The 12,786-nt window shown below is 47.5% G+C and overlaps 3 protein-coding genes across 3 annotated transcripts; all 3 read right to left on the bottom strand.

Moving 5' to 3' along the window:
- Positions 1–672: 672 nt before the first annotated feature.
- On the bottom strand, positions 673–4,413 carry PGRI_016270 (uncharacterized protein; the record flags this gene model as incomplete). The annotated part of the gene is made up of 2 exons (XM_040789340.1): positions 673–3,383; positions 3,444–4,413. The coding sequence occupies 2 exons, from the start codon at positions 4,411–4,413 to the stop codon at positions 673–675; spliced, it is 3,681 nt and encodes a 1,226-aa protein (XP_040646293.1).
- Positions 4,414–8,320: 3,907 nt separating this feature from the next.
- On the bottom strand, positions 8,321–9,142 carry PGRI_016260 (Glutamine amidotransferase type 1; the record flags this gene model as incomplete). The annotated part of the gene is made up of 1 exon (XM_040789339.1): positions 8,321–9,142. The coding sequence occupies one exon, from the start codon at positions 9,140–9,142 to the stop codon at positions 8,321–8,323; it is 822 nt and encodes a 273-aa protein (XP_040646292.1).
- Positions 9,143–11,270: 2,128 nt separating this feature from the next.
- Positions 11,271–12,386, bottom strand: PGRI_016250 (alpha/beta hydrolase; the record flags this gene model as incomplete). The annotated part of the gene is made up of 1 exon (XM_040789338.1): positions 11,271–12,386. One exon carries the CDS (start codon positions 12,384–12,386, stop codon positions 11,271–11,273), a length of 1,116 nt encoding a protein of 371 aa, XP_040646291.1.
- Positions 12,387–12,786: the final 400 nt, after the last annotated feature.

Here is a 12,786-nt window from a genome sequence, read left to right as displayed (position 1 = left end):
ACAAATTAAGCCTTTTCCAGACCTTTCCCGCCTTTTTTTGTTGTCGGCCTATCTAAACAGAGTGATCTCTGAGATGACTACTAGAGATACCACTGGAAACCTTGGAAGACCACTAAAAAGATATGACAAGGCCGCTTATGCGGAACACTAGCCACCGCATTTTAATGACGGTCATTTGGCATAAGCTCTAGAATAATCCACGGATGAAACCAGGATGAATTCCGGGGAGCCCTCGTCCTCGCAGGATTCGTGTTAGAGGATATCAAACGCGTGGTCATGTTGTTGGTTGAGATATTTTCCGGTGATACCACTGATCGACTGGCACCGATCTTGCTAAACGTACTATAGCTTGGGGAAACCATTCCTTCTAAGGTTGTTCCCCGAAACTATTACATCACGGGATATGGATAGTCTTTGACTCCATGGCTATTTGAAGCTGAATGAAAATGACAATACTAAGCAAGATACACTTAGGTAGGTTACATTACAGTACCCTTCCTTATCCGTATGGTTTAAAGTAGGTGGCTGGGATAGACAACTGGTATGGTAAATGACAGAAAAGGCCGGTTCTTAACCACAGAATGTGAGGCGACTGAAGAAGGAGTCAAGGTATAAAGTACAGTAAATATGATTTCAAGATGATGATCAAGGATTAAGTGGCTTATGGCCGCATCATCTCAAATTTATGACAGAAGCGACTTGGAGCGCATTTCCGTTGTCACAACCCTGGGTGTTGATATCGGCTCCTTGTTCTAGTAGTATCTGCACGATCTTATCGTGTCCTCTTTCAGAAGCGGCTTGGAACGCATTTTCGCCATGTCTACCCCGGGCGTTGACATCGGCTCCTTGTTCTAGTAGTATCTGCACGACCTTATCGTGTCCTCTTCTAGAAGCGGCATAGAGCGCATTTCCATAAATTCTACTCCGGGCGTAGACATCGGCTCCTTGTTCTAGTAGTATCTGTATAGTCTTATCGTGTCCTCCTTCAGCAGCGACTTGGAGCGCATTTCCGTAAGCTCTACTATCGGCGTTGATATTAGCTCCTTGTTCTAGCAGTATTTGCACGATCTTATCGTATCCTTCAGAAGAAGCGGCTTCAAGCGCACTTCCGTACATTCCACCCCGGGCGTTGACATCGGCTCCTTGTTCTAGTAGTATCTGCACGATCTTATCGTGTCCTCTTCCAGAAGCGGCACAGAGCGCATTTTCGCTATATCTACCCTGGGCGTTGATATTGGCCCCTTGTTCTAGCAGTATTTGCACGATCTTATCGTATCCTTCAGAAGAAGCGGCTTGAAGCGCACTTCCGTACATTCCACCCCGGGCGTTGACATCGGCTCCTTGTTCTAGTAGTATCTGCACGATCTTATCGTGTCCACTTCTAGAAGCGGCACAGAGCGCATTTTCGCTATATCTACCCTGGGCGTTGATATTGGCTCCTTGTTCTAGTAGTATCTGCACGACCTTATCGTGTCCTCTTCTAGAAGCGGTATAGAGCGCATTTCCGTAAAATTCACTCTGGGCGTTGACATCGGCTCCTTGTTCTAGCAGTATCTGCACGGTCTTATCGTGTCCTCCTTCAGAAGCGGCACAGAGCGCACCTCCGTAGCGTTCGCTCTGGGCGTTGACATCGGCTCCTTGTTCTAGCAGTATCTGCACGATCTCGTCGTGTCCATTCCGTGAGGCCCATATCAAGGGGGTTATTCCCGCATCGTCGGTCGTATTGACATCCTGTTTCTTGATAGCAAGTAGAAAATTAACCTCCTGGTAATGGCCGTTAAATGCTGCCAGGTTGAGTGCATCCATTGATCGCTGGTTTATGTAGGGCATTACTGCCTTCCAAAAGATAGGAAACCACAAAGAAAACCGGTTTTCACTCATATCGTATACTCGATGCAGTCGATCGTTCTCTTTTCGCATCTGCCGTACGTGATCGGCCCAATGTACTGCTGAGTATTGCAAGAAGGCTTGAATATTAGAGTTGCCTTGGTCGTCTTCCAAATCCTCCATCAATAGGTATCGCAAACAGATGTCAGCCATCTGATTTTCTGCATCACTTAGACCGCTCCAATAGGTAAGATGGAGCTTCTCCGAGCAATCTTTTCGTATCAGAAACTCTTTGGCAGTCTGGTGGATGAGATAGATTTTGGAGTTATTGGTAAAGACAAATAAGCCGCATAGTTGCCGAATTTTACCCTCTAGATGAGTTGCATCTAGCCTAGCCTCCACTGTTGTCTGGGCCTCCGGGTAGGTAGCAATGCCTAGGGCTATAGCCATCTCCCGTATTGTCAGGGGACGTCGTGCTGCCACGATAATCTCTAAGATCTTTTTGACTGTATCCATTTGATCGCCTGGGACTCGGCAGAGGATTTTTTCGTATGCTGCATTCACAGATGACGGTACCAGCCTGATAGAACTCTCTGTAGGCCGAAGGCTGCGCTTAAAGGTAGTGTGGATGTCATCAATAGCTAGATATAGCCAGAGATAAGTACGGTGTTCCATTTGAAGCAGCTGCTGTTCGACTCGCTGGTAGTCCTCCATTGATAGTTTCACTGCTTCGGCTAATTCTTTCACTCGAATTTTCACCACTAGGTCGATCTCCTTGTGAATTTGGTCATTTTCTTCCTCTCCTTTTATATGTACTTGCGGGAAAGAATCAGTGATTGCTCGAAAATTTTCCTGTATATGATCGTAGGGACGACTGGTAACTAGGAATTTCAAGCAGGTATCAGTCTTTGATGAAGAGCGATAAAAGAACTGGAGCTTCTCAATTAGTCGCTCCTGATCCATTTCACGACATTCATCCAGTGCATCGAATACGCAAATTGTCTTATGTGATACGTCAGCTGATACGGCTGCTGTAAAGATCCGCCAAAGCTCATCAGCCTCTTGTTGGAGTTTCTTCCCGTTTTTCTCCCAGGACGGCATAGCGTAAGGTAAGAGGTGAGGCCGCTGGCTAAAGAGTTGATGCAGTACCGAACATAATGCTATATCAAGACGGTTCTGATTGTCGTTTTCTTTGAAGAAAAAGAAGCATACGGTCACTCTTGAACTTGAAGCTCTCACTTGATCGTCGATGATCGATCTGGCTAGCACAGACTTCCCGCAGCCTGGGTCGGCTGATACCCATAGAAGATCATTGCAGCGGCTCTCCCACCAGCGAGTATATTCAGGATTCTGTAGGGCCCACTGGCATGTTCCTTCCACCTTTTGCGGATTGATGTTCTTTTGCTCCTCATAGTTGGTTATCTTGAACACTTGATGGCAACGTTGTTGCTGATCCGTCAAATCTCTTGTTTTCTGCTCATTATGGTGCTGTTCTTGTTGGTCGTATGCTCGGTCTAAGCGCTTGTTGACGCCTTCGACTTCTTCTTTTAGTCCTGCTTATTATACAAGTCAGCCACTCGTCATTCTATACGAATAAATTAAAGATTTTTACTTACAACACACGTCTACCACCAAATTCTCTCGCGACACATGGGTTGTAGGTATATACCCTAACAGCTCCTTAGCATATGATGCTGCTGCTAGGGCTGCATATCCTTGCCATTCCTTGTTCTTATGTGTATCGGCGTAATCACAGATGCCACGGACGACAATGCAAGGGAAGTCCATCATCAGGCCAGCTGCCTCCATCTCAACGCATAATGCCCCGGTGCTTAGCCTAAGCTGCTCGCGTGCGTATCCATCCTTGATAACAGCATTTCCAGATGCGATGATACCGTAGTGTGATTGTGGATCAGTAGTCTCACGTTCACTTCGCGTTTCTTCCCATACTGCTAGGCAATTATCACAAGTGCTCGCAGTCGTAGGATGAACGTGTTCAGGTTTGAAAAGTCGGTCTTGTTGTGGTCGGGCGAAGTTCTTTCGAGTGCGTGCCGTTCTAGCGATCGCCTTGAGGAGGTATTCAAAATAACGAGGATCATCCGTGAGCTCGGCGGCCTTCATCAAGTTGCTTGCTGTTAACAGGGCCTTAGGAGGGCTGTTTAAAGACCCAGTTCGATGAAACTGTCCTTCCGAAACGAATTTGCCCATATCGTATTGAAGCACTCCGCCAGAAGTGCCTTCAGGGTAGCTGATCACAACATCACCAAGCCGAATATCATGAGCAGCCGACGGAATTCCACCGCCAACACCGACCATCAGTCCAATCCGGAGGGATTTCGAAAAGGTGCGAACCATGTTATTCGCAACAGTCGTGGCCGATGTAGTTCCATATTGGCCACCTGGAAGGCAGGCAATCACGACGTGGTGGTTGCCAATTCGACCTAGGGTATAGGTATTTGAGTCGTTTGGATCTTGTGCGTCGAGAATGCCAAAGCTTTCATCTAGCATTTCCTTAGCGGCGGCAGCTTCGATTGCCAGGGCACATATCCAACCGATCTGGAACCTTTCAAGTGGGGGATGGGCCATCTCGGAGACCTGATCTAGTTAAGATAGGAATCAAAGGTATGTAGGTAGCGACTAATATTGGAAAGATGGCAAAAGAGAGTTGCAGATATTGATGTATTATCTGCTATATCTCGATGAGAAGAACACCGAGATGGCATGGGAAACAGAACAGACGGCGGATGCCATTGTCAGCTGGGCTCAGCTTCGTGCTAAAAGCAAGGCGCAGCAGCGGGCGGGAAGAGATAAAATGCCATTGGCCGGGTGGAGGTCAGGGAACGTGGTCCGTCCCGCGCCGTTCCTTGCCGGTTTGGGCCCTACCTTCGAGCCCAACCAGGCACACGGTCCATTAGTGGGGGCCCATGAGGCTCCCAATGAAGCCCATTTCTATCCATAAATATAGTCTTGGTGCTCATAGACCTACTGATTAATGCCTGTTTTTTTACGCAAGTTCTAGTCGGTAAGCTTACCTCGAAAGCTCTCATAATCTAGCCTAATATAGGGGTTCAATAGGCGATGGGTTATCAATGTGTAGATATATATTTCATATAGACTGGGAAGTAGGTAGTACATCTTTCTATTAATTTAGATAGCCAATATAGTGAAACCTGACTGGATACTATCTCATTAAGTAATCTTATCAATCTCGTTGATTCCATTAATCTTATCTATAGTCAATTTAGTCAATTGACTTGATTCCTATAGAAAATTCGGTCAACTTGGGGGCAATTTAAATTCCCAAACATACTGGAACAATCTGCATTACTTCTGGATCTGCCAAGAATTGCCATGTTTGTATTGCTTGAGGCCCATTGGGCTCCCATAAAAGTCCAGCCCATTTTCAGGTTGGGGTGGGTTGGGCTTGTGACTTTATGGGCTGGTGCGGAGGACCTTGAGCAGCAACAGCGGCATGGGCATGGCACCGAGACTTGAACCATGGCAGCACGAGCCAATTCGTGACATGATCCAACGAGTCATTCACTAATGCACAGATCGTCGAAGCTGTTCGCTGCACCCCACGATCCATCAGGGCCATCCAATTGGATCCCAGGTTCTTTTGGAAATGTCCGAGCCCCCGCCAATGGTTATTCATCAGCGGCGAGGGGAAAGGAGGAAGAAGTCGAGGGGAATAGATTCAGGAGGGAGCTGAGTAGTGTATCGGGATAAGTTTAATTTGACCAGTAGAGTGTCCAAATTTAGTCAATAGACTTTTGAGCAACACTGACAAATTCTCCATGGTTGAACTAGCCGTATGATGGCTAGCATTCACAGTTCGACCAGGAATTTTTCAGAGGTACATATTGATGAAGGTCATTTTCCCCACTTGGCACGCTTAGATGGATAACTATATATAGTAGTGGAGAGGGTCTCGCTCTTAGTGGCTACAAATATTGTGTAGAGACTACTTGTTCTAAGAGTTTGGTTGTTTACGGAAACGCGAGCACCTAAACCAAGTTGAGCTCACCAACATCGGAAACTATAATGTTTTGCGATAAATACAATACCAACCACAACCAATATGCTTGCTAGTAAGAACAAAATAAGTCAGGAATCTTCAGTGTCCATTCTGTATGGCATTTAGAGTGCCGCTAGTCTATAAGAGGCAACCGATCACCTTTTCGAGAATCTTGCCCCGTCGTCCAGCAATAGGTCTCTACTGCGGTGTAGTTAAAACATGATATATGTAACTAGACATAGATGATTGTTTCAAATGATTCTTGTATATGTATAGATCTGGAAGTAGCTTCATTCTTACCCCATCTATACTCCTACTCCCATCATACTGTACACCACCACTAATCATCAACTCTTTGCATTCTATAGTTCCCCCTCAAACATAAACTAGTACATACGACCATAGGGTGTGGAAAACAGGGCTTCCCGTCCGCTCAGCCGTACTTAAGCCACACGCCGGTGAGTTAGTAGTTGGGTGGGTGACCACCAGCGAATCCTCACTGTTGTATGTTTTTGGTTTTGCTTCGACCAGAAAGTCCCCTGTTTCAAGCTTCTGAATGGGTGCTGTCTCCTGATTAGGCCATCGTCATAAGAGACTCGATGACCTTGCCATGCACGGAAGATGAACCGGCACTAGGCCTTCGTCACAGCCATCACGTTTATATGGGTTTTAATGGCTTCCCAGGGCCCCAATGTCTCAACCAATGCAAGCACGAGGTACTGTGAAGGTCTTCCCAATTGTAGCTTAACGTAAATTGAAGTGGTATTGACATTTTGGGCGAGTAACATGTCCCATCTTTGGCTCCTTCCATATTTGGTTTGTACTAGTAAGCCTAGCGTGTTAGTGGGCAGGTAAAATGTGGCAAGCAAGACGATGAAATACTCATGCGGAATCGCGACGCAAGGAGATAGTGGAAAAAGATAGAAATTTGATATAAACCACCGTCTTCACTAGGCCGGCTTGCATCATTGAGATGCCCAAAAGAGCCACAATTCGATGACGAGGCGGTACATCCGGCGGACAGTGTATCAGGAACTCACGGCTGGCGAGATTCTCTTTAGTGTCAGTAGCGCGCCCTATATAAAAGTCTTGGAAGGTATCGGGTATGGCCATGGTGGAGAAGGTGGGAGTGGAGAATGCGGATCAATTCCTTGGCGGGTCCCAGCTCGGCTGTGTCTTATGTAATCGGTATATCGGGACTTCAAAATCAGCGACGGTACATGCCAGGTTCACACCTGACACAGGTTACCATCCACGGGCCTCTTTATCATAGTATATTTATATACCAAGTGCTAATTGCTTGTACAAACGAACCCTTTTTTTGCCGTCTACCTATCTAAACAGAATGATATCTGAGAAGACTACTAAACATACCGCTGAAAAGACCACTGAAAAGCCAACTGGGAAGACATCGCAAGGCCGCTTATGTGCCGACTAACTTTGTTGTTTATATTGAAAACCCTACAGTTTTAGCTGCTGTCTTATGTATCTTACTCGCACTTTGAGATCGCCTTTCTCGCACATAATGGCTCCGAAGAAAAGGACTTTTGAGAAAAAAGAAAGTCCCCCCAAAGAAAGTATGAAGGAAATGATCCAAATTGATTTTGACATGCGCTCCGCGGGACGGCGCAAGTTGCGGGAGAAGCTTTAGCAAAAGCAATCACGGAGACATCCAAGCGACGGTACAACGAACAAGGACCAAGTGAGTGAGCCTCTTCCTGGCTATACGTATAGTAAGAAGAACTTGAACGTATTATAAGGATATATACCCAATACACTAAACATATATTTAGGTCCGATTCCGAACAACAACCCTGATTGGAAGCCCAACGCATATAAATATGCAATCAAAGCTAGCAAAAAGCAGTATGACATCAAAACAAACGACACAGTCATTATCCCCTCGCCAAATTTACCCATGGCTTTGCACAAGGAGAACACTGGGATTGATGACATTGTTGTCAATAGGTAGCAGATGTGCGGCATTATTTTCGGAGACCAAGTTGCTTTACACAAGACCCAGCCTAGCCACCCGCCCATCCTTGGTGTTTTGGGCATTTGGCGTTCCCTTTCCTCCGGTCCTCGCAGATTACTACCTCTTGTGCGGTTCCACCCTCCGAAAGCTCATTTGGACACTTTGTCACTAAAGGGAAGGAAAAGATCCGCCAAGTAAGGCTTCTTCGTTCGGTGAATGGCTGACCTCGAACTAAGCCAGGACTGAATGGATTCCACGAAACACACCTAGGAGGGTTACGCGCCGTGAAAGAACTTAGGGAATACGCACAGTAGATCATGCATCATACCAAAACTGCAGGACGAAACACTTATTTACAAAAAGTACAGACCCTCGCTTGCGAGGGTCGTCCTCTATTATACATTTCTGTATATGTCTGTATCTATGATGCAGGATTCTAATTATATTACACATAATTACCCGCGTACCATAACTCGACTCTCTCGCCGATTGATACGTAGTCATGGACAGTCGTGATCATAATTCATTCCATCATCATCATAAACAAAAATCCGCAGTATAGCCTTGGCAACCTCGACGCCATCGTGCTCCAGATCCGCCGTCTCCGCCGCTCGATCCGCATGCTCGAGGTCTTTGATCCCACCACCATCCACCCTGATCTGGATCTGTCGTTTCACCATGTCCTCGTCAAACGCCAAATGCGCCTGCGTAGTGAATAACCGGTTCGGGATGTACAGACCCTGAACAGGTGTATGCTCACTATGGCCCCAGCACGCGACCTCGGTATCCGGGGAGAGCATGTCGGGTCCGGCGGAGGCCGCCGTAGGCGGCGAGACAACTTGGTCCTGGTGCATCTGGTGCAAATGGATGTGGTCCTCGCGCGTACGGAAGAGGCGCTGGCCAACGGGTGTCAGGTTGATACGGCAGTGACCGAGTTCCCAGTCTTGCGAGGGTGCGGGCTTGATAGTGCCGCCGAGGAGGCGGGCGAGGAGCTGGTGACCGAAGCAGACGCCCAGGAAGCGGAAGTCGGGGCGCTTGATCCAGAGTGTCTTAAGAAGCTCTAATAGCTCTAGGATCCATTTGTTGTTCGCGTGGGCATCGTACACGCTCCCCGTAATGAGCAACCCGTCAAAGCGGTCGAAATCTTGCACAGTGGGGACATGGCCGCCTTGCTCGGACACTACAAAGACTTGATCTGTCTGTACGCCTAGGGGCGGATGATGGGCGCGTCCGGCTTTGGCAAAGTGAGCGTGTATGATCTGGCCAAAGGAGCCGCGCTCTGAGTACGTGTCTGGGTGAGGCTTGTCGGTCTCGAGGACCATAAGGCGTATGACAGGTGCCGAATGCGTGGGTATATATGTCCTATCCATGTTGTATGCTCTTTTTTTAGTATGGTTTTAGCAGAAAATCCAGCGACCTGTTTTATAGGAGCAAGAAGTTGGCTTAATATAATTGCGTCATCATGACGCGCACCATCGTCTTCTAATTCTCCATGGTAGTCAAATGTAGTCGATGTGCAAATGCCCTTAGAGACAATGTGTGTTAGCAATATCAGAGTTGTCTATATGAGAAAAGAAACAATGCCATTTTCCTTCTGGCCTGCGAGGTGTAGAGCAGTGAATTATTTTAGGGGGTTGGGGGTTATGCCTTCCAAGGCAGAAAATTAAATGCTTGGCACGTGTTCTATTCCAAGGGCGGTCTCTTAGCCATCGATACTCCTATATTTTTCCAGCAACTCAACCTTCATTAATACCCCCAAATGGTAATCTGATATGGTGAATCGTAAGCGCAAAATTATTACTTACGAGCCCTAAGGCTGAAGCCTCGCCCATCGTTCGCCCCACATCCCCTATCGCCTCTAGCTTTTGTTTACTAGACACTGCGCCTGTTAGTATTGACTTGACTAATTAGATTAGGATATACTTTATACCCACGCAAGGACATGGCCAGATAAATACATCCTATCCTAGGATTGCCTTATTATACCGACTTTCGTTCAATTTCAAATCCCTCCTTACCCTTTCCTTTATACATTGTAGTCCGGTGCCCGGGGCTTTGTTTGTTTTTATGCTACAGTAGTTTGAACAAGTTATTGTCTTCTCGTGTATTCCGTACCATATCCCGTAATCTGAATGAGCTGACAGATTCACCTTCTGGCCGTGTAATTCAACTAGGCCATATTTGGAAGATCTTTCAGCTTGGACGTTTACAGGTCGCGCATGGGGATGCTAGAGCTAGCGATGGATCCTGCATTTTCGACCTCCCCGTCTGGCAACTTGAGCTTTAGACCGATACAGGCTATCACGATCTCTGAGCGGGATCTAATATGGACCACATTGCTGAACCTTGACAAACTCGCTCTCCCTCATGGGAGACTTCCGTTCGTCCTTAAGATGCCCGATGTATCCTGCCCTGATGGTCGCCTCCGAGACGTATAGCTCGTCACCATGTCGCATAAGGTCATTCCAGTGAAGGTCCGCGGCCGAAAGGGTAAGGAAGAGGTTCGTCGCACCAAGTTGCTTCACATATGTCGTGAGGTTATGGTGGCGTGCCATCCAGTACAGCTGGGTACCATGAATCGCGTCGGAGTACCTGGCGATATCCTTGAATAGCTGCTGTAATGTGAGGCGGCGGAGGTGATTAGTGGCCGACGCCTTGGGGGCGGGTGGCTAGTCTACAGGGACGGGATTGAAGGATAATATTCCTAAGCGCCCTCTCCTCGTCCACATCCGGCTGGTGGTTTGGGACGGCCGTGTACTCCGGCTCCTGGTTGTCCTAGGGCAGTGCATCATCCTCCGTGTCTGGTGCTGGGGGGTTGTCAGCTTCAGAGTCCGGGGTGCTCTGCGAAGGAACGAGCTCTGAGATGTCTCTGTCTATAGGTAGCTGAGACAGGCGTGTAGCATCGACCACAATGTGGCGATACGCTGGATGGTTTTTCCTTCTGCTAGCGTAAGGACGTCAAATGAGAGCAGCGTATCTTAAGTGAGAGAATCAACGTACACTAGGTGTAACTACTGCGTAAAGAGGGTGAAGCGGCGAGTGAAGCACTAGGAAGGTCAGCTGGTGATACTTTAAGTGAGGGAGAAGCACTATGCACTATGTATATAAATATAGGCTAAAGAGGGTGAGGTGATGAGTAGAGTGTGAGGAAATATAGGAGATAGATTTGTTTGTATAGGATAAGAAGCCTCATTTGCTTGCAAATCTGCAAGATCACTAGAACCACCTGATATTCTTCATAGACACCCGCAGAAGCTTCAAACAACTTATCCACATCGATCTCGCCCAAGAGCGAGAGGGCTAAGCTTACAATTGCGTTTAATGTCCACAGGAGATCTTGATCTTAAGCGACACTCATGCGGTCTTATCAAGTTCCATCCAGTACAATATGTACACAGGTATGTAGCAATATGGCGCCTCTAATAGATATACATAGCAACATCATCATAACTAATAAGCCACAGAAGGAACCGTAGTACTATCCTCCTCCGAAGCCTGCATCCTCGTCAAGAAGGTCCCAGCCATAACAGCACACTGATCAGCCTCTTTTCGAAAGTTCAGAATCCAAGCAACCATCATGATATCATGCGGCATAAGATCCTGCACAAAATACTCCACTCGACCTTCGTTTTGCTGCATTTTACTCAAGTGCCTCGCCAAGCGATCATGTTCCTGACACATAACCTCCCTACCACCGGAAACAATCAAAACAGGCGAAGGGAGGACAAAGGGGTACCAGATTGGTGCGAGATAAGGCGCGAACTCAGGAGTGATCTGTAGGTTACCGATAAGATGCTTCGCACCCCACGCGGGGAATGAGGGTGGGATATAGTCTGTCCGCACATTGGGGATGTTTTGCCAGAGATGCTTGATGCGGGCGCCCGGGATATCGCACCAAGGCGAGAAAAGCCATGAGCACGTTGGCGAGGGGAGGACTTTCTCGTCGTCATAATCCATGATGTAACGTAGGAGTGCGAGGACGAGGTGGCCACCTGCGCTGTCGCCACTGAAAACGATGCGAGATGCCGGGATGTGCAGGGTGTGGAGTAGGTATGAGTAGGCGGAAATGGCATCTTGGAGTTGGGCTGGGAAACGGCCATTGGGGTTGCAGGCTAGACGGTACTGGAGGCTGAAGACATGGCTTATTGGTGTGTGGCTTAGCAAACTGTTGGCGACGAACTGGCAAGATGATGAGCGGCCGTCGCCGAGGATGTAGGAGCCGCCGTGGAAATAGAGTACAACGTGCTTGTCTTGGGTGGTTGTTGTGTTGTATTGGTAGAGTGATGGGAACCAAGTGCCTCCTACTGCCACTGGCTGGATCTCGTCATCAACTGTGATGGTGGTATAGAGCTCTGGTGGGCCGGGCTCTATCACGACGAAGCGGTCCCCGTCTAGACCTGGCTTGAGAGAAAGTGGTGGCTTTGTGCGAAATACCACGAAAATGCGTAGAAAGACTTTAATGAATGTGTTTCCTAGTGCTTGTCGATACGACCACTCCGGGTCTTGACGAAACCGACGGCTTAGATAGAGCAGTGGCGCGAAGGGCGCTGTCAGAATCGAGTTCATATTGATCAACCTGTTGAATGGGCTGGATTGGACGTTAACGAAAGTGTTTGAAATGTCAAAAGTCAACATGGAAGCTTTTAAGAATGAGGCCAAATAGGTCTGGGTGATGTCAATGGTGCATCACCAGGGTTGGTTCACCAGCGCCCCCCTGACCTAATTCCACGGTTACTCCAGGGCTGGAGTGTCTCTTTCTTGGCCCTAGGGGAGTAAGAAGATATTTTTGTAATTGAAGTGAACCTAAGGTAAATAGGAAAATGATATCATTTGAGTATATGTACGAGAAGACTTGATTGAAATTCACAAGGGAATAAAAGAAAAGAGACAAAATCTAACATTTTTGCATGAAATCATACAATCGCCAAGACATCAATGCATTGCGACGTGAGATACAGACGTGAGA

This window comes from Penicillium griseofulvum, assembly GCF_001561935.1.
Source record: "Penicillium griseofulvum strain PG3 chromosome Unknown contig_80, whole genome shotgun sequence".
Classification (NCBI taxonomy): Eukaryota; Fungi; Ascomycota; class Eurotiomycetes; order Eurotiales; family Aspergillaceae; genus Penicillium; species Penicillium griseofulvum.
The sequence above is the reverse complement of the archived record's forward strand: the minus strand, read 5'-3'. Positions and strand labels throughout refer to the sequence as shown.